The 21,719-nt window shown below is 39.3% G+C and overlaps 1 protein-coding gene across 4 annotated transcripts; it reads right to left on the bottom strand.

The window, feature by feature from the left end:
* Positions 1–8,608: 8,608 nt before the first annotated feature.
* Positions 8,609–21,464, bottom strand: TIFA (TRAF interacting protein with forkhead associated domain). Of its 4 annotated transcripts, none has more exons than XM_072622698.1 (4): positions 21,230–21,464; positions 20,649–20,830; positions 12,316–12,903; positions 8,609–9,596 (listed from the first exon to the last, which is right to left on the bottom strand). In XM_072622698.1, exon 3 carries the CDS (start codon positions 12,890–12,892, stop codon positions 12,347–12,349), a length of 546 nt encoding a protein of 181 aa, XP_072478799.1. In that variant the 5' UTR covers positions 12,893–12,903; positions 20,649–20,830; positions 21,230–21,464; the 3' UTR covers positions 8,609–9,596; positions 12,316–12,346. The 4 variants fall into 4 exon arrangements, with proteins under 4 accessions (XP_072478799.1, XP_072478798.1, XP_072478796.1 ...); XM_072622697.1 differs by adding an exon at positions 15,866–15,975 and having other exon boundaries at positions 8,609–12,903; positions 21,230–21,437; XM_072622695.1 differs by having other exon boundaries at positions 8,609–12,903.
* Positions 21,465–21,719: the final 255 nt, after the last annotated feature.

Here is a 21,719-nt window from a genome sequence, read left to right as displayed (position 1 = left end):
GCTGTTTCAGACTTTTTATCAACATTATAAATATTATGACTACTGATTTATAGAAAATATTTTGTTGACCCTGAAAGACACAAAAATATAGTTAGAAGAATAGTTTGAGGACCCATGCCTACAAATGACCTGGACTACTGCTGCTGCTAGCATGAGGTTCACTGTGGAAAAAACTTGGAGCTTTTCAGAGAATCAATTGGAAAATCAATTGTTTAAAAGTAAAATAGATTGGTTTCTGAATTTCTTATTTTAAAGAAAAGGAAGAGAACCTGTGAAAAGTAAAGCTTGACTCAGAGGAGCTAACTCCCCGACAGGCCTTGTAAAGGTGACTGCCGCCTCAAAATGCCTTCTCTGACAGTGCTTTTCATTTTTACCCTCACCTTCACAGTTACACTGACATTTGAGCAACGACAAATTAATTTGAGTGGATAAGTATGCTGTCAGTATTTCTATTACTATTGTAGCACTTGGGATCCAGAGACAAAAAGAGCCCTGTTCTGGACCCTAAGATTTTACATTCTACTATACAACATATTTACCAATTAGTACAATACAAGGGAGATTGAGGATGAAGAACTGGGGAAGATCAGGGAAGGCTTCATTGAGGAGGTGGCAGCTAACAGGAGCCTTGAAGGAAAGATCCTAGATGAGGGAGTATATTCCAAGCATGGGCACTCACTACTCTGTGCAGAAGCAGAGATTTGCTGTGGAGTGACAATTTTCCAGGACAGCTTGCAGTCCTGTGTGGCTAGAATGTAGAGTTCATGAAGATTAGTAGGTCATGAAACTAAAAGGGTAAGTGGGGGCCAAGCTAGAGTTCATCCGTCAGGTTGAGCTTGTACTGAGTGGACATGTCATGATTAGATCTTTGCCTTAGGTTTCGGTAGCTGGACATGATAGGAAAAGGGAGAACCTGCAAACAGGGAGACCATTTAAGAGTTCTACAGTAATCCAGTTGAGATTAAAGTTGGATATAGAGATTGGGAATTGTTCTTGAGTCCATGGGAGCAGATGAATTTGCCAAGACAGAAGAACGAGGTTTATGACAGCCTTGGGGAATGACCGTACTAAGGAAGCAGGAAATGGTTGATGAGTGGTGATTAGCTAGAACAGAATCAGAAAAGTGTGTCGTGGAAGCCAAAAGGACTAGAAGGAATTACAATATGTGCAGGAGAAAGTCAACAGAGACCAAAAAGAGCTCAAGAAGGATAAGACTGAGGAAAGACAAATTCAGAGATCAATAACATTGGCAAAAGCTATTTCAGTTGTGGTACTGTCTGGATCCTTTGAGTTTGTGAATGAGAGGTGAAACATCAGGAGTAGTTTGAGGGGGTAGAATTGTGAAGTTCCTTGTAGTTGATTTTTTTGTTTGTTTGTTTTGTTCTAAGCTTGGAATGTTTTCCTGTACCTGGTGGTATTGAAATGAAAGGAGATAGGATAATGATAGATTGGATAAGTTCCTAAAAGTAAGAGGACCAGTGGAAGCAAAAGTAGAGGATGAACTTGACAAAAGAGACTCTCTTCATCACAGATTAGAGCACAGAAAGAGAGGTGATGAATAATAATGAGGAGGTTTTGAATTGTGCAATACAGGAAAATATGAAGTTTATACAGATGGCCTCAGTTTTCTCAGCAAAGTGACACAAGGTCCTTTGCTGAGGAGGGACAGAGTAATATAATCAATTTAAGAAACCTCAATTGGGTCTGCCCTGGTGCTCTGAAATCCTTTAATTCTCCTCTAATTGTTTCTGTGATAGTCTTTCCAGCTGCTTTAGAAATAGCAGGGATGATGGTTTGGTGTGGGAAAGTGACTGGAGACAAGGAGAGCCATTATGAAATTGCAGTCTGGGTGAGAGAATGATGACCCAAACTAGGATGGTGACCATGTGAATATTATTAAGAGAGTGAATGTAAGAGAAGTGATGGAGTTAGATATAACTTGGCAGAAGATTTTTGGATCCCATATTTAAATTCAGATTTTTTTTTTGGACTAGACTACAAATTTAACATTTATGCCACTTTTTCTGTGAAAATGTTCATATTCCAAAGAACCAATACATAGGTGACCTTTTGATGTGTGACAGTTATGTAAGTAAAAAACCGTATAAAATATCTTAGTATTTCTTTTTCCCATTACTGGAATTTTCCAGTTCTAAGAAAAATTTTCCCCTAATAAACTCTTTGATTCTTAATATACTCCAGCATCTCTTCCTTTACAATACTAAACATTAAATTGGTATGGACTTGATATGCTACATTTTAAAATCATGTAAACATATTTTTAGAAACAGTTGTCCATCAATTCCAGAGGACTCATGATGTCCACCTGAGAGAGAACTGAGTATATGCTGAAGCATTTTTTTCACTTTATTTTTCTTGCTTTTTTTTGTGCAACATGGCTAATATGGAAATATGTTTTGCATGACTTCACATGTATAATTGATACCTATTGCTTGCCTTTTCAGTGGGTGGGACAGAGACTCAAGGGAAGGAAGGAATTAGGATCTCAAAAAAAAATTTTTAATGAATGTTAAAAATAAAAGAGGGATGATAATAGTACTTCTCAAGGTTGGTGTAATGATAAAATGAGATATTTGTGAAACATTCTGCAAACCTTAAGAAAATAAAATTATAAATGTAGCCAAAAAAGAAAGAAACAGTTATCAGTGTTCTACAAAGTAACCTAATAGAGCCAAGCTTCCTGAGCTGGGGGCTATGGTTAGGGGTGTTATTTGAAAATTCCTTGGTTTTTCCCCTAAATAATCAACATAGTTGAACAGACTGCCTCAAAGAGATTATTTGACTCAACTAGACATTTCTGCTCTAGGACAACAGCAAAAATGATTATCTTCCCTCTTCTTTGGGTTTTATTTGATTTCTTTTAAAATTATCCTTTCTCTTGTCATTTCAAACAGTGAAACTTGTATTCCCTGTAAAGAATTCAGAGAAGCATCAAAAGACATGAACTGATGCAGAGTGAAGTAAGCAGAACCAGGAAAACAATATATGCAATGAGTGCAACATAGAAGATACAAAAACCAAAACAAAAAACTGAATGCCATGTATGCATAATGACAACTATGGTCCTGGAGAAGAGTTCAGAAAATGAAACTATATTCTCTCTCTGCACAGGTGTGAGACCGTGGTAGAATATTGCATATACCCTCAGACAAGACTCATGTGTTTTTACTGAACTGCTTTTTTCCCCTTTATTTTTCAAGTGTTTGTTTCAAGAAATGACTTGCTAAGTAAGGAAGGAATAAATTCAGAAATGAAAGTGATGTAAAAACAAAAGGTATCCCTAAAAATAAGATGTCTACAAATTATTTGCATAGAAGCCAGCTTTAATTTAATATTATCTGCACTTTTGTTTCTGTGGTTTAAGGTTATTTTTAAAGGGATTTTTGATGCCAGACAGTGAGTAGTGTTCAAGCTCAGAGTATCATATACTTAGGCCACTTGAAAAGGAGTCCATTCTAAATCTCACCACTATTATTGAAAGGTAAAATGTCAGGAAATTGAATTTATCAGGTACATGCCCCATGTAGTCACTTGTAAAATATGGGCAGTAATAGTATCGTGGATAAAATGCTGCAGAACTCAATAAACATTTATTAAGCACCTACAGTGTGCCAGGCATTGTGCCTGACCCCACTATACGTGGGGCACAAAGAAAGGTAAAAATAGCATCTTACCTCAAGTAGTTCACATTCTAATTCAGGAGACAACATTCAAACCACTACGTACAAATAAGATTACAGGGTGAGACCGTAAAGCATTATAAAAATATAACTCTTAAAGATGTATATGAACAATAGTAGTTGTTAATAACAAGCTTGAGTAAGAAAGATGAGAAGATTGGGGGAAATTACCAAATAAGGCCAGGAAATAACCGAGGGAGTTTATTCATATACAGAGAGCCAGTACAAATGGAGTGGGTAGAGTGTGGGATGTGGAGTCAGCAGCATCATATAGTAAAAAAACAAAACAAAACCCGGGTTCCAGAGATAGACAACCTTAACTTCATTTTTTTGTTTCGTTTCTAATTTTTATTTTCAGTTCCAAATTCTCTCTTTCCTTTCACCCTTTCCCTACCTATTGATAAGGCAAGAAATAGGATACCTATTATACACAAGAAGCCATGCAAAACAACAAAAAAAGAAAATGCTTCCATCTGCACTCAGTTCATCAGTTTTCTCCCTATAGGTGGATAGCATTTTTCATCATGGGTCCTTTGGAACTGTCTTAGATCATTGTCTCAATCAGAGTAGATAAGTCATTTACAGTTGGTCATCGTACAATAGTGCTGCTACTGTGTATAATTTCTTCTGCTTCTGCTCACTTCACTTTGCGTCAGTGATACTACACCTACATGACCATGAGTAAGTTACCTAACCTGCCTTGGTTTTCACATCTATAATATAAGGGGGTTAGACTAGATAGCCTCTGAGATCGTTGCGATGGGCAAGTGAATTAACCTCTTTGAAACTGAATTTTTTCATCTGTAAAATAGAGATATTTGCTGGGTTGTTGTGAATGAGATGTATACAGTGCGTTCTACATTTTAAGGATGCCATTTAAAAGCCAATTATGTCTTTATATCTCCAGTGCCTGGCATATAGTGAGCCCTTAATAAGTGTTTGTTTTAAATTATTGTTGTTATTATTCTTATTATTCCAGTTTGAATGTAAAAGTAAGATTTTTAGTTAAAAAATAAAATTTTCCTAGAGTAGTTACGTCTAAAAATACTTAAAAGAACAACGCTAGCCTCGATTCTGTTGTAATAGCAAGCATTTCTATAGCACATAAAGTTTGCAAAGTGCTTTACTAATGTCTCATTTTATCCTCACAATAATGCTGGAAGGTAGATGTTATTATAATCCCCCATTTAGAGATGAGAAAAATTGAAACAGAATCTAAGTGACTTGCCCGAGGTCACACGGCTAGTAAATGTCTATGCCAAATTTAAACTCAGGTTCCGCACGTACACAGTGCTACATAGCTGCTTTTTAATAGAACACACCTGCTTTACAAAGACTGAAGAGATAATAATCATAAGAAAATTCAATTTAACATTTCTGGAAGGGTTATAGGACCAAAAAACCCCACAGTAATTCATTACATGACCATCCATTTAGAAGGAACTTCAGGCCATCTAATCTAACCATCATTTTATAGATGAGGAAACAGGCTTAGGGAGGTACAGTAACAGCAGAAATCACAATGATTAATTTTAGAAGAAGTACATGAACCCAGGTCCTCTGACTCTAGAGTCAGTTCTCTTTTATGTTATTATTTAAATTTAGAAAAAGGAACCACATGTAGTAAGGAGAAAAAAAGTAGCTTAATGGGCAAAAATCAGGAAACTTGGTAGTTTAAAAGCACATTACTACATCTTGTGCTTTGATAAATTTCTAATTTCAGGATTGTGTTAACTCCTTCCACTAGTGCAGATTACAATCCATCCATACCTTTTGTGCCCGTTATCTTCTCATAAGAAGTGCCTCATAGTTTCCACTCCACTCTCTGCAGACTTTCCTAATTTTTTTTTATTTAATTTTTGTGGATAACAATGCAACACTTGATTTTTTTTTTAACCCTCATCCTCACCACAGGACTGACTTGCTTCCTTTTCTGGTCACCTGTCGTTGGTGATGTCCTTTATACCATTTCTTGAATGTGACTTATCATTGGCAACAGGTAACACATACTTATACCCGTCATGTGTCTTTCCATTGCTTTTGGAGACACATGAAATTTTTAGTCTTCTCAAGGCTCTAGTATGTCATAATTTGGAGGCATATGACACCACCGGGAATTTGTTGGATGTTAAAAATATAACTTTTTGCAATGGGATGCAGCTTGGAATAACTGAAAGTATTGTGAGTCAAACAGTTAACTACATGCTAAATTTGGATGAAATCCACTCTCCTTTTCAACTCTAAGCCCAATTCATCCATCTTCAGTACTTTCTGTGTGATATTAGACTAACTAGCTCACTGAGCTATGCATCCAGTAATGTTGCATATCCTGTATAATACAAATTGTCCAACCACTTAGTTTTCGTATGTAATTTCTATGCCAGTTTCTTTTGAGTGGTCATGAATATCATTCAGAAAAACCTGTAGTATCCTGGGACTTGGCACAATCAATACAATGTTTGTAGAATCATAGGATTATAGATTTACAGTGGGGAAGGTCAAGTCCAGTGTTCTTATTTTACAGATCAAGAAATTAGAAGATTTGCCCAGGATCACAGAGCTAGTAAGTTCTAACGATTTCAACCCACACCTGCCCTTCAAAGTTACCAGTGATCTTTAATTGCCAAATGTAATGGACTTTTTTCCGTCTTCATCCTTCTTGACCTGTCTGCAGCCTTTTAACACTCTTAATTATCCTCTTTTTGATAATTTCTTCTCATTAGGCATCTATAACAGCGTCCTATCCTGGTTCTTTTCCTACCTCTCTGACTGCTCCTTCTCAGTCTTCTTTCCCAGATCTTCATCAGGGTCACACCTGTTAAATATGCTTATCTTCCAAGGCTTTGTTGTTTCCATCTACACTGCTTCCCTTGGTGATCTCATCAGTTCCCATGGTTTCAATTATCATCCTGATGCTGATGATTTTCAGAGCTACTTTTCCAGTCTTAACTTCTTTCTTGACCTCCAGATCCACTTGTCCATCTGCCTTTCCTGTGTCTCAAACTTTAAACACAACATGTCCAAAACTGACCTCAGTATCTTTTTCCTCAAACCCTTCCCCTTTCTGAACTTCCTGATTATTTTCAAGGGCACCCCCATCCTTCCAGCCAATCACCCAGTTTCACAATCCAAGTATCATCCTCAGCTCCTTACTCTCCCTCACTGCCCCCCATCTCCAATCCATTGAAAAGTCCTGTAGATTTTACTTTAACATCTCTCATCTATGCCCCCTTCTCTCCTCTGACACTTCCACCACTCCAGTGCAGACCCTCATGACTTCACACCTGAGCTATTTCAATAGCCTTCTGGTTGATCTCCCTGACATGTCTATCCCTATACCAGTCAGTCTTCCACTCAGCTATCAAATTAATTTTTCTCAAGTGCAAGTCTAACCATGTCATTCTCCTACTAAGTAAACTAGTGGCTCTTTATTCTCTCTAGGATTAAATATAAAGCCTTTGTTTGGTATCCAATCTTCTTACACCTTCTTCCTCCCCCTACCCCACTTTATACCCCTCTCATGGACTTTGCCATCCAGTGACAATGGCCTCCTTGCTTTTCCTCAGACTGGACCTTCCTCCAAACCTGATGCATACCTGGAATGTTCTCTTTCATCTCCACTTCCTGCATTCCCAGGCTTCTCTGAGTCGTAGCTAAAATCTGTTCTACAAGAAGCCTTTTCTGATCCTCCTTAATGCTAGAATCTCTCCTCGGTGTATCTCTAATTCATCTTTTATATAACTTGTTCATACATAGTTGTATATATGTTCCCTCCTCTGTTAGTCAATAAGAGTATAAACTACGTTTTGCCTTTCTTTGAATCCCCAGTTTAGCATAGTCCACAGGCATATTGACTGACACAAGTTCTGTCCAGTACGCCGCACTTCCTCTCATATCATTCACAAACAGGAGCATCTGGAAAACCTTTCCATCTAGAGATCCTTCTGTCCTTCTTCCATTTGCTGATACCTTCTAATACCTTTGATTAGCTTTGTTCCTGGTTTTCAGTCATATCTAACTCTACATGATGCCATTTGGGGTTTTCTTGGCAAAGGTACTGGAGGGGTTTACCATTTCCTTCTCCAACTCATTTTACAGATGAGGAAACTGAGGCAAAGACTTAAGTGATTTGCCACAGGGTCACACAGCTAGTGTGTGACCACATTTGAACTCATAAAAATGAATCTTCCTGATTCCAAGTCTGGCACACTACCCACTGCACCACCTAGCTGCCCTGTTTCACTAGTATATGCTTCCATATTTTATACATGGGAGACATACTGCTCAGTTTTGGAAGGGGCTGCTAGTGAACCACTATCATGTTCTGGAAAAGACATGTTATTTTCAAGTTTTGACAATTGATTGGGTTACGTTTGTCTTCTATTTGTGGAATCACTGGTAGGTACAGTGTGCAGCCATGGCCACCTGGCTGCTGCTGCTGCAGTTTGTCCTTCATTCTCAAAGAGGACCATGACATCAGGGAGGTGATTCTGTGACATGCCAGTGAATTGGGTTTAAGTGAGGGAGGGCATTGCAAGGTCACCAGCCTCCCTTTCTCCTCAGGAGCCATCTGCGTCAGTAAAGGGGACACATAGGACTCAAATTCACAAGCATAATCTCAATTAATTAAACTAAAGGAGCTAGGAATAATCTACAGGAAGAGAAGCCTATCAGAGTCAGAAATTAATGTGACTTGAAGATAAACATTCTACAGGTAGCTGAGGGAATTGGGCAAAGTTTGGAATTCAGGCTTCTTCAGGACAATAGCTGGAGGTTGGACTGTATAATCCTGAAGTAAGAACCAGTGCAAGGTGCTACTCTTTTCCTCCCCAGTAATTATTCTCCACTCTGGAAATTAGTAAAGAGGAACAGCTACTTCCTTTAAATAAAGACCACTGGAAAGAAAATTCACTTTAAAAACTTTGCTTTACTATAAACATTCACATTATGCATTTGTTTATACAGAAATGTCTGAAAAAGTCCTTTCCAGAACCTTCAATCCCTGCTGCCCACAAGAATCAGTCAAAGGCCCCACCCAAAGCAGGGAACTCCCATTCTTAATACTGCCTGTGATGGCCCTTACTCAATGTATCTTCTTCCAGAACTAGCTCATATATTTCAGAAGACTGTTTCATTTTTACTGGTTATACAATTGTAGGAAGTGTAGAAACCACAATAGGGAAATGCCACACAGTCCCATCAAAGTAAATTGGTCCCAGTTTGCACTTTTCTGATCCAAGAAAGCCCAAAGAGCTAATCAAAGTTGGAATTTCAGAAACCATCTCGAGTAAATCAGGTCTCCTCAGAGAAGGAAGGCCCCAAAGCCAAACCTACCATTGCTGGAGTCTAGGGCAGCCTCGCCATATGGGACTGCTGCCCAGGGTAGACAGAAATATTGGCAAGACAACTATAGTCACCACTGGCACTCATTACACACTTATGACCTGGTATGCTGTGGAGGCTTTGTATGCTGGAACAAGACGTTTTGATATATTCCTATTTTGAACAACTCTTTTCAAGTCTTTATACACTGCAAAATTAAATCTCCCTCAGGGGTTAGCATGACCTTTCCCAAGGCCTTCATGAGGATGAATCAGCAACTGGTTTGAAAGACAGTGCAGTACAGTCTCACTTTCATGACCTCGTTGTGGTGTGGAGGTGACCCTTCATTCTTGAAGGCTATGACAGCAGAGCTCAATGCTGGAAAGGCATTGAGAAACAATCCCAGTGGCAGACTGCCTCTGCTATGCTGTTGCAGAACCAGCCTAGTTAAGTATGGAGAGACTCCACCAGGAGGCCAGATACTTGGTGATGAATTTTTTGGCTATGAAAGAAAGAAAGCAAACGGAGGAAATAAAACACAAGATGGCCTTCTGTTCCATGTCCCTTCGATTTCTGCGATACAATGAGAAAATGCCAATGAATACAGTGCCAAGGATCAGTTTTTAGATCAACTCTAAATATTAGTTTAGCTGTTCGTATTTGAAATGTAAGAGTTTTATCCCAATGACCAATCCATCAGTTAGGGCAACAAACAGACTTACTGTACTGGAGGAACTGGATTATATTAATACAGTAATGATAACGGCTGTTAATTTTGCCATTCTCATATTTTTTTTAACATGTCAAAGAAATTTACTACTGGAGGAAAAAAATGGGCTGGTCATATGACAAGTAAGGGCTAAGTGATAGTCTGCATATTCCATTGGTTTCCATGCAAGATCCCTATCCAGTGGGGTGGGCTTCTTGGTGGTGGGTTTACAAGAAGACATGGACAAAAGCTGCACAATATGGACTGCAATCCATATTACTGGGGGGAGGACCTATGTCAAGATCACAGATCCATTCAAGAACATTGTATTTAAAAGAGCAAAGGATTTAAGTCTGAAAACCTACATCCCAGTCACTGCCCTATCACATACTTTGTAAACTTGAACGAACTGTAAGTTCTTGGGGCCTTATTTCCCACCACCCCCATCTGTAAAAATGACCATATTATTTGTGCTACCTCCTTACTATGTGCCAGGCACAGTGTTAAGCACTGGGTATACAAGAGACAACGTCTCAAGGAAGTCACAGTCTAATTGGGGAGACATTGAAACAGCAATATACAACGTAGAGACAGAACAAATTGGGGTTAACCAGCAGAGGGAAGGCACTGGAATTAAGACCCTTTAAAAATTGTAAATGTTAGTAGTTCTTGTAAGTTGTCATAGTAACACAATTCTATACCTTGTTCTACACAGCACCTAGTATGTTATTAAAGCTTAATAGCAAATACATATTAAAAGCCTATTAGTCAAGGAATCAATAGGTTAAGTCAAGGGAAAGAATCAGATACTTATAATGGGGTTCAGGGTATCTCCCCCTGCCCCATGCCATCCATGTAGGTGGCTCCTTCCACACACTTATTCTGGGTAATTCTTTTCCATGTGTTTAGATAAAATCTCCGTGGAGGAGCCATTCGATTTTTTGGATACTTAACTTTTGTTCTTTTACCATTTAGGGGAAGGCTAGTGAAGCACTTCAGAGTATCTCCCTGCTCTTTTCCTTCTCCCTCCATGATCCTACCAGTGACACTTTATCATGTCTTTTATACCATTTCTGACAAGTCATGAAATGAGATAAACTTCAGAACACCACACTTAGCTTATCTAAGAGCATGTCCAACCTATGTGGAAAAGCTCTAGTTGGTCCTACCATGCTGAACAAGCCCTGTGAAAGACAATGTGTCTACTGTCTAGCAACAAGCCCAGCCAAGTTCAAAGAGCTGAGCAAAACCCAGCCATATGACTGACTACCTGACGAATTTCTTTTCAGCCACAAAAACTCCCACAGGCTATCTACTTAGGAATGGAGGGATTCCAGTTTTTATAAGTGGAGGTAACTCTCATACTGACAAAATTATGGAGCCTTGAAATATGAAACATAGACTATTAAAAATACTAATACATCTGAAATGGTACTTCTTTAAAAGGCTGAAAAATTTCCCAATGATTCTGGTTAACTGAGGTAAGGGTATAGGGGAAAACTATATGGGAAGCAACATTCTTTCTGGCTCTTCTAAAAGAAAACCAAGGAGAAATTTCAACTCCTTCCTCCAGGGCCAAAGATTAGGCAGAAAAGTGAAGTTGTCATTTCAACCACCTCAGAAAATGGACATTCCCCTGGAACATGGTTGCATGAGATGAGCATGGATCTTGAACCAGTCTGGGTATCACAGTTTTGACAGGCTAACTGACAAACAGTCAAAAATTGGCCAAGGTCTTTCACTTTGGAAACCAAAATGCTCTGTAATAAGGGGACTTGACCAAATAAAGGCATGGCCCATTATCCACACAAAAGTAAAAACACAAAATTAAAAACAAGGGCCAAAAATGAAACAGTGAGTTTGTTATCTGAGTAAACTCTCTAAGGCATGAAGTGTTACAGGGATAGACAGAGTTTCTTCATTGGGAATTCCCTGTACCTTGAGTAAAATCTCAAGTCTAGCCATCCATCCATACCCTTACATGCATTCGCATGAATTTTTTTTTTTAAATATGTTTATGCAATGTTTATAATAGGGGTTTTGTTTTTCTTGCTTTCTTAGTGGGGACTAGGGATGGGAGGGAAAGAATGTGGATCTGAAAATAAAATAAAATGTAATTCAAAAAATAGGTACAGTATAAGCTAGGTCTAACAGTTTTTCTTCTTCAAAAGGCACCAAGGTAACCTAAAGTTAATTCTTTAGAGATCCAAACAGATCATGCTCTGGATAGATAGATCCTTAGATACCTCATGATCTCATTTGTCCCAGTGTCGGTCCCAACCGTCCCCCTACACACACATACACAGACACTTGCACACACACACACACACACACACACACTCACACTCATATCCTGTGCAATTCGTATCCATGCTTTTCTGTAAATCCTTTAGTAAGGATCCACCCAATGCACTGAATTTTTTTCTCTACTGATCTTCAATGCCCAAGAAAGCTACAGAATTTTAAAAAAACAACAAAGTATTGAATTTAAAATACTCCATTTGATGGCATGGAAGACAGAAATGTTGACGTTCAACTAATTCTACCCAAATAATATCCATCAAGTTGCCTGCCTTCTCATACCCTTTATGATTTTTCTGTCTTCTCCATTTGTTCAATACTCATTTTCATCCATTTCTGTAGGTAATGTGGATGAATAAAAGCCATTCTCAGGTACAGGCATTCCATAATGTCTTTCCTCTAAGAGTGATCGTGGGGCCAATACAAAGCGTGTCTCAAAATACTCCAAGGACTCCCCATCTTCTTTCTCCATCAGGAACTGGTATTCTCCAAACCGTACAATGCACCTGCCTGGAAGGTCCATTTTATTGAGATAGCCAAGTTCCATGTTATCTACAAGCAGGCTGGTTTTCTTACTCAGGTTTTTTATTTCAAATGAGAGAACTGAATTGTTGAATTGTTTAAATGGCTGCAGAGAGAACTGAACTCTGGAAACTTGTTTGTCTTGTAAGGTGTAATGACACAAGTTGGAACTCCGGCCAAAGTTTACCACTTCCATGGATGACAGCCTTTCTCGATTGAAAAACCTTAGCCCCTGAAAAACGTTATTATTATCTTGGTTTGGATGATAGACTGTAAGTTGGAAGCAAGTGAGTTTTTCCTCAGTGTCAGCATCCTCAAAGCTGGACATGGTGGTCATCAGAATGAGACCTGCCATCATCAACAAATGAATCACAAAGTTAGTATATCACCAAATATTACTGTAAGACTTCCCCTATAAGAACTAAAATTAATTCTTCAAGTAGGAAGGTGATGTCTAAGAGTAAAAGAATTTTGCTGAAATTTTTTCTCATAAAAGATTCGTTTGAGTTCCAAGTTAGGGAATAAGGAGCTTAATGTTACAGATACAGCATGCTTCTATTTAGTTGCTTAGTAAAATAAAGCCCTTAGGCCAGGGCCCTGTAAGAAAAAAAACAAATTCAATTCAATTCAACAAGAGAAGTCCTGGTTACACAAAGAGAGAAATCAAAGTGCCTGGATAGAGTAAAATCAGAAGACTCCTTGTTTAGGAGATGGAACTTAAGGTGAGCTTTAAAGGGACTTAGGGATTCCATATGTGAATCTCTTTGACACCAATAATGTAAGCAGCGGGATGGTATGTGATTCAGGGATACAAGATACCTGGTCAGGCAGCTGAGTGGCACAGTGGGTAGAGTACCAGACTCATTTTCCTGAACTGAAATCCAGTTTTAGACACAACTAGCTGTGTGACCCTAGACAAGTCACTTAACCTTGTTTGCCTCAGTTTCCTCATCTGTAAAATGAGCTAGAGAAGGAAATGGCAGACCATTCTGGTATCTTTTCCAAGAAAACTCCAAATGGGGTCACAAAGGGTCAGACACAATTGAAAATAACTGAAAAACAAAGATACCTAATCATTTTAAAGTTAGAAAATGTAAGCTACTTTTTGGAAAGGGAGAAAAAATAGCTTCTCTAATTCAACTTAATACCCGTGAAAAAAAATCTTAAAGGAATCTTATCTAATAACTAAAGAATTTGAAGATCAGGGAGCATTTTCTAAATCTTGACATATTTCTGGGAACCCATTAAGTTCTTAGGTGATGCTGAACAGGCTTCAGAATTCTGAATTCTTAGTCTTTAAGTTCCTCTTCTCAGACAGAGACTGTGGGCTACAGGAGCCAATGTGCTATACTAGTTTGTTCAATCATTCTGTATTACAAAGAAGGGTTTTATTTTCAGATATGCAGGTCCTTGGGAAGTAACTACGACAGTTTTTAAAGTGTCACTGAAACATTTATAGGGACAGGGACTGGACCTATGATTTTATTGGTATTGGGCAACTACCAATACAGGCCTAGACAGAAAAGTGAAATGCTCAACATAGCCAGGATATGTTGGAGGTAAGACTAGAACCCACGTTGTCTTGGCTTCAAGGCCAGCTCTCTACCCGCTACACCACAATGCCTCTAATGAAACATTTTTTTTCAAAGAAAGAAAAAAGTGCATTTAAAATAAATAACAAAAGGCATTGAAGAGAAGGAAAGTTATTGTAAGATTTTTTTTACTAGAATAGAATAGTAGAGTTGTTTATCTTATTCAATTATTTCTGATAAATTAACAGCCAAAAAAATTATCACTTACCACAAGTACCACAAATTAACTGTTAACCTCAACATCCTCATACTGTTAATATCCCTATCTCCCCAAGGCACGTGTTATGTTCTATTTTCTCTCCTTGATCACTGGTGTATAAAAAGTAACATTAAAAAATTGGAGGGACTGCTGAAGATGAAGTCTTCAGTCTTCATTTTACATATGGATAACTGTCATTTACTTTTCAATTGCAATTTTTTTCAAAAGTTATTTAACCTCTGTGGACCTCAGTTCCTCATTTGCAGAATGAAGGGGTTGGTCTGGCTAGCCTTGAGATTCACTTTCTAAATCAATGATCTTATGATCTTAACGTTGTATGCAGATTTGTAACTGAATAAAAAAACAGATTTAAAAAGAAATGTCATTAAATTCTTAATTGTCTTAATGACTAATCCAAAGTTCCCTTTTATTTAAAGGGCATGTTGTTTGATGTTCAAAGATAAAATTATCTTCATTCAGTTTGATATTTACTAAGCACTTATCATAGATAAGACAGTAATGATAATATAAATTTAATATTATGTTTTACTTGGATTAATAAAGAATGTTTGGGAATTCCCTGAGCATACACTTTGGAAAACTAATGGGAAGCTGAAAATCCTAAAAGTGAGATTCATCTCAAAACACTAATAAAAAAATGGCAAATGAAAATTAAAAAGCAAACCAAAAAAGATCAACCCATCAGCCTTTGTTAGGTGCTTTTTATGAGGCAAGGGACTACAAATAGGAGTGACCTAGTTCCTACCTTCAAGGAGTTTACATTCTAGGAGATGGGTTTAGTAAATTCATCATAAATCTTATTTGGAGAGAACTTTCTTAGGAGAATACTCCTTAATCAGGAATGGGTCTCCTTTAAACGCGAATGATAAATTATGATCTTGGAAACTGAATCATGGGCCTGCAGAATGATAAAAAGGCCCAATAACCAGGTAAGATTTTTTAAAAGAGAAGAGAAAAAAGTAATAATTTTTAGTCTATTGTGAAACCTGAAAAGATGGTTTGATTGTCGAAGGTCTTTATAGAATTCTTAGAGTTAGAAGAGAACCTAAAGGAAATCTTCCACAACTCCTTCCTTTTATATATGATGAAACCAGGGTCTCAGGATAGTAGGTGACAACAAAATAGTCTGCTCTGAATCCAGAAGATGTGTAATGAAATACCACCCTTGCCATTTGCAACCTGTGTGACCTTAAATAGTTTAATACCTTTAACCTCTTTGGGACTCAATTTCTAACAAACTAAGAAGGCTGAACCTACTCCAGGATACTCCTAGCTCTAAGGCTGTGAACCTAAGACTTTATCAATATGATACAGCCTCTCCCTCCAAGTTCAATGGCCCTTTCCACTATAACATAGCTGTCTCCTATCCATACCAAGATAGATCCCCACACTGTAAGACCCAGATTAATGGTCCAGCTATCTGTACTACCAGTATGGTAGGAAAAACCACTGTAACAACAATGGATTTGGAATCAGAAGATACAGGCTCAATTCTCACCTCAATCATTCAGCTGCTGTGTTCACTTAGGCAAGTCAGTTAACTTCTAAGTTTCAGTTTCCTCATTTACAAAATAAGGATAACGATAATCAACTGATCCCCCAGGGGTGCTGTGAGGATCAAATTAGACAACATAGGTAAAGAGTTATTCAAGAGTGAATTATTTTTGTAATTGTTATTACAATGTTTGACCGAGTCTACTGAGGCATAAAGAAGTTACCATCAGTGTCTGGGTAGAACAATGAAACCAGAGATTTTTAAAGTATTCAATTAGTTATTATAAAACATCCTACAACTAGACAGTGGAGAGAGGTCGGCTAGGGTGCCCCTGGCCTCTCGTGATCCATGAAGCAGTGTGTTCCCAACTGACTGAAACAGGCATGAGGATAAAAGCCTCTCTCCCTGACCTCATCAAACTGAGAAAGGATAGATGGAAACTTCACCTACTGTGGTTTACTGGTGTGACTTTTAAAATCTATCCTTTAATTCTGAAGCCACAGAGAATTAATATTATCCCAATATGGCACTGAGGCAATCAATAGTGGTACACTAAAAAGACACATTTAATAGCTCTTTAAAGTCCAGCTTCGGAATGAGGAAGACCTGGGGTCGTCATGACTAATATACAGTGGCTCTATCAGCTTGGGGAAATCTTTCAGTTGTCCAGGCAACTGTCTAAGACAGATATTTTAACCATTTGTGTCATGGACCCTTTGGGCAGTCTGTTGAAGCCTATGGGACCCCATCTCAGAATGAGGGTTTGTCGCCCACATTCATTCTTGAAGGAAATGCTAAACTTCAGTTATAAGTTAGTGAAAATAAAGATTAATTTTTTTCCTATCCAAGTTTTGTCAGCCCCCTGAAATTTGACCCTTTGAAATCAATGAATCCCAGATCAAGAAATCCCACTTTAAGACATGTGGTAGACAAGAACTGACCTGCATTGGTAGAAGGAGTTCCCTACACAGGTTAGGGTTAACCATAGCCCTTTATTCATTCAGTCACTTAATATTTACTGAGTGCCTACTATGTGCAAGCTTTTATGCTGTGTTGAGGGAGTGGAAATGAAAATTAACTAAGACATGACCCTCAAGAAGCTTAAATGATTTGTTTCCTCTTCCCACCTAACCACGATGATACTGCTAAACAAAGAAGTGAATCTCTGATATTTCATTTGTAATGGTCAGTATTAAATGGGAAAGCAATAGCATGAAACTAAAATTGGCAGTTAACAAACTGATTAAATGCTTACTTTGGCAGGGCTTACTCCGGACATATACCTGGCTCAGTTATTGTATTTTTCAAATATATATGATTACCTGCTATGACAGTTTGTGACAGGAAAAGATGGATAATGTTAGTATTGGTCCATGTGAAGGGAATTATGATTTTCATAATAATTGATATATGTAATGAATGTACTAATTTAGATTTTCCAGAATTGTCTTTTCTAACTTGTGAGTCAGAAGCTCACAATGTAGCTGGAAATAATCAAACCCTTGACACACAATCACTGCATTCTTGTGCCTGTGTACCTTAACTGACATGAATGAAAGATTGTAAAACCTGTTTCCGGCACATATCTCTGATCCTGTGATCCATCAGGTAATGACCCTCAAAGACCTGAAGTAATGCTGTTCCCACAGAACCTTGGGACACCTTGGTGATTGTGGGATTTGTGGGTTTGTGGGAACTCAGGCCCTGGGTAACGATAGCTTGTAATCCACCTTCCCCCCTCCCTTTGTGATGTATATAATCTTTGCCTTCACTTCTGCAAGGTGGAATTGTGATCAGGAGAATTCCCGATTTGCAAATCTGTTCTTCATAATGAAACTTATTAATTAAACTGATAATTGATTACTGACACTTTGTCTCGGGTTAGAGTCTGTCTTGGTAAAATCCTGTTCCCACCCCATTATAAAAATACACCATACAAAAGAATGCTCTCTGATCTCTAAGAGGCCAGATGGAAATTGATGTAAACTTGGAAAACTAAAACCTCAGGAAGGGGGAAAATAAAACAAACAAAAACTTCCACCAACCTGAAAATTCCGTAGAGGCAGAAAATCACATCTTTTATTGAAGAAGATAGATTACAATATAACACACTTTATTATCTGAAATCCCCAAAGATCATAGGGTCAGAGGTCTAAAGCTGGAAGGGACCTCGGAAGACATCCTGTCAAACCCCATTCATTTTACAGATAGGGAAACTGAGGCCCAGGAAGGCTTAGGAGAAGCTAGATGGCATGGTGGATAGAATGCCAGAATTGGAATAAGGAACTCCTGAGTTCTAATCATGCCTCAGGCACTCTAAGCACTTACCCTCTCTCAACCTCAATTTCCTCACCTGTAAAATGAGAATGTTGGACCTTTGTCTCTCTCAGTATCTACATTCCTATAAGTGACTTGCCCATAAGTAGCAGAACAAAGATTGGAACTGTTCTCTCATGTGTTCTAAGTACAGTACCCTGGAGGCAAAAACTGAGTGGGAAGGAGAAGGAAGTAAGGGTGTACTCAAGGTCAACAGAAAAAAAGGGCATTACAATGCAAAATAGCATCACTGAATGCTAATAAAAATAATAAAAGAAAGATTACTCAAAGGATCTTTGGGCTAAAGAAGAGCTGAGGGGAACAGAAGCCCCTCCTGGTTGATCTTGGTCAGAAAGGAACTCCAGCTTATAGCAAAAACTAGTGATAAGATACCTCCAGTGAGACCTCCAATAGCCAGAATGAGGCCCTTTGACATGATCTCTAAATTCCCTTTTAACCCTAAGATTCTAGGACCCAAAATGGATAAGTAGCGAAAGGAAAACAGACACAATCAAGTGGTCTTTTCTGACCTATCCCCTTATGCTCTAGAAGAACTAAGTTGAGCTTACTTTCTGGGAGATGTTACTATTAAGTCTACCCAGACCTAAGAGGTCATAGAACCCTTCCCCAAATCTCTCCAACTGCTAACTGCTAACATCAAATGTAAACTTCTTGAGGTCAGGGACTGCTTCATTCTTGTCTCTGTATCCCCAAGGCCTAGAACAGTGACTGGCATATAGTAAGTATTTAATAAACACTTGTTGACTGAATGGAGTTCCTTTAAAAAGGTACAAAACCTTTGATTTCACAATGAACAATATTTTCATGGATGTGACTGTTCTCTCTAAAGCAGGACTTCTTAACCTAGGGTTCATGAACTTGTTTTTCCTCATATATTAATAACTTATTTCAATATAATTGGTTTCTGATCCAGCCATTTTGGAGATCAATTCAGAAACATGCCCAAGGGGCTATAAAATTGTATATACCCTTTGACCCAGCAATACCACTACTAGTCAGATCTCAAAGAGATCAAAGAAAAGGAGGAAAGACCTGTATGCACAAAAATACTGATAGCAGGTCTTTCTGTGATTATAAAGAATTGGAAATTGAAGGGATGGCTAATATGGAAAATATGTTTCAGCCATCATCGTCAGGACCCTCACACTGAGCTCTGATAGATGAGGTTCTGCCTTATCTAACCTGGAACCAGGAAAAAAAAAAAAAGACTGTACTACTACACCCTGCCCTTCCAAATACACTTTCCTTTCTTGGTCCTCTTTATCATGTTTCTCAATTAGAACAGAAAGTCCTTTTAGACAGGGACTATCCTACTTGCTTTTATTTGTATCCTTAGAACTTAGCACAGTGCCTGACATATAGTAAGTGTTTTAGACAGACAGACAGACAGACAGATAAATAGATAAGTGTTTTATCTATCTTGTAGTTAGGTGGTGTGGTGGATAAAGTGCTGGACCTAAAGTCAGGAAGACATCTTCCTGAGTTCAAATCTGGGCTCAGATACTTCCTAGCTGTGTGACCCTGAGCAAGTCACTTAGAATCCTGTTTGCCTCAATTTCTTCATTTATGAAATGAACTGAAGAAGGAAATGGCAAACAATCCAAGAAAACTCCACATAGGGTCACAGAGTCAGACACGAGAGAACAACTATCTCTTCATCATCTGTCTGTTTCTGTCCCTATCTTCCTATCATATCTCTCTATCTATCTCCCAAAGTCCAAAGCCCATAAAAGCTTTACTAAACACGTTGCACAACAGTAACTGAACACCTATTGTGGAGATAAGAGTGTTTTCAAGTTACTAAAAATATAGTAAATTTCTCAACTAACCTACTTTGTATTAGCACATATAGGAAAGTGCAGAGGAACCGTCTTTTGTGACCTGAAGAGCCAGCTTTAAGGAAGGAAAGATGCTACCCTAACACAATTAGACATAGCCACTCTAGAAAAAGCCCTGTGCACATGCAAAGAACAGTCAAGACACGAGAAACCTGGATTCACCTTCCCTTATTAAGCCCTGACATCTTAAGTCACCACAATAGATTGAGTGGTCACATAGTAGAATGGATCAGAACTGGACTGGGAATCAGGACCGAGTTCAAGTCCTCTTTCTGATACAGTCTGGCTGTGCAAACCTGGGTATTTTTTAACCTCTCAGTTCCCCAGACAGCTCTCTTAGGACTGGACTACAATCCTACGTTGGTGGAAAATGTTTCCACACCGGGAGCTTCCCTAGTTTGATGAACTCACAGGCCTGCATCCCGGCTTTTCCATAAAGACTCTGAGCCCTCCTGAAAGAGGTTGGAGTTCGTAGAAAAGTTCCCAAACTGGAATTTCTCTTCAGATTACTTGGGTCTGAGTCCTAGTGCTGATTCTTACTTGTCTTATGAGCTTAATTTTCTTACCTGCATATTTTAAATTTTACCTTAAATTACCTTAAATTTTCTTACCTGTAAAATGGGCAAAATGGAAGGCGAAGTTTAAGATCCCTGAGCTCTCATCCTTTACGGGCCACTTGAGCTACGCACCATTCTGCGCCCACTCGTGTTTCCCGGTCAGCAGGAGATTGGGGGACACCCAAACTCACAAGTCCGTCTGGCCTCCTTCTGCTGGCCTCGCCTCTCTCACGTCCCTGGGGATGTAAGGTCAAGGTGCACGTTATTTTCGTGGGCACTTCGGGGATTTCTCAGTTATTTCCTTCCTTTTTCCCACCTACGTCCATCTACGTTTCACTTTCCAAAGTATGTCTCCACCGCCAAGACAAGCGAGAAGGGCCTGTCTCTACTTCCCTCTGTCCCCTCCGCTTCCAGAAGCAGATAAGCCGGACCCCAAGTGTCTGATCCCAGGCCCTTCACCTTCCCTGCACGCGCTCCCGCGGCAGCTGGAAGGGTGCTGTCCACCTGCGCCCTGTGCGCCCCGCGCGCCCCAGCCAGGTCGGGCAGGATGGGCCAGGTAATTGTGGCACGGCCAAACCGGAGGGACTGGCTCTCCGAAGGAGGCTCCCTCCTCCCCCTTCCTCTTTCTTACCTACCTCGGCCAAGGCCAAGGAGACTGGATACAGCAGGACTTAAGGAGGCGGCAGCCGCTGGCTTAGCTCAGCAAAGACGTGGCGCCGGCCGGGCGAGCAAAACTAGGCGGACTTGCCGCTGGACTCAAGGGAGCTTCTCCCTCCTCTGCATGAGAGCTGGGCAGAACTCTTTATTGTAGAGTAGGAGAAGTACCTCCTCCTCGCCAGCTCTCCGCCTCTGCTCAGTCCCGTGACAGTGGGAATGAGAATGGGGAGGGAGGGGCCAAGGCAAGTAGAAAGTCTGCCAAAAAAAAAAAGAGAAAAGACAGAAGAACTTGTGTCTCTGCAAGCTGCCCTGGCAATAAGACCATGGGAAGATGCGGGAGTGAGGTGGGGCTGGGAGTGGGAGGTGGGGAGGGGAGATTGGGCAAGATGGAGATGGTGCCCGATTTATGTGGAAACGTTTAGGAGAAAGGTCCCAATGACCCCACGCACTGAGATTGGTTGTCTGGTG

Source organism: Notamacropus eugenii, chromosome 7 (assembly GCF_028372415.1).
Source record: "Notamacropus eugenii isolate mMacEug1 chromosome 7, mMacEug1.pri_v2, whole genome shotgun sequence".
Classification (NCBI taxonomy): domain Eukaryota; kingdom Metazoa; phylum Chordata; class Mammalia; order Diprotodontia; family Macropodidae; genus Notamacropus; species Notamacropus eugenii.
The sequence above is the reverse complement of the archived record's forward strand: the minus strand, read 5'-3'. Positions and strand labels throughout refer to the sequence as shown.

What these genes read in the sequence shown, in the direction of transcription:
- TIFA (XM_072622695.1), bottom strand. Translation starts at nt 12,892, where the DNA reads ATGACCACCATGTCCAGCTTTGAGGATGCTGACACTGAGGAAAAACTC.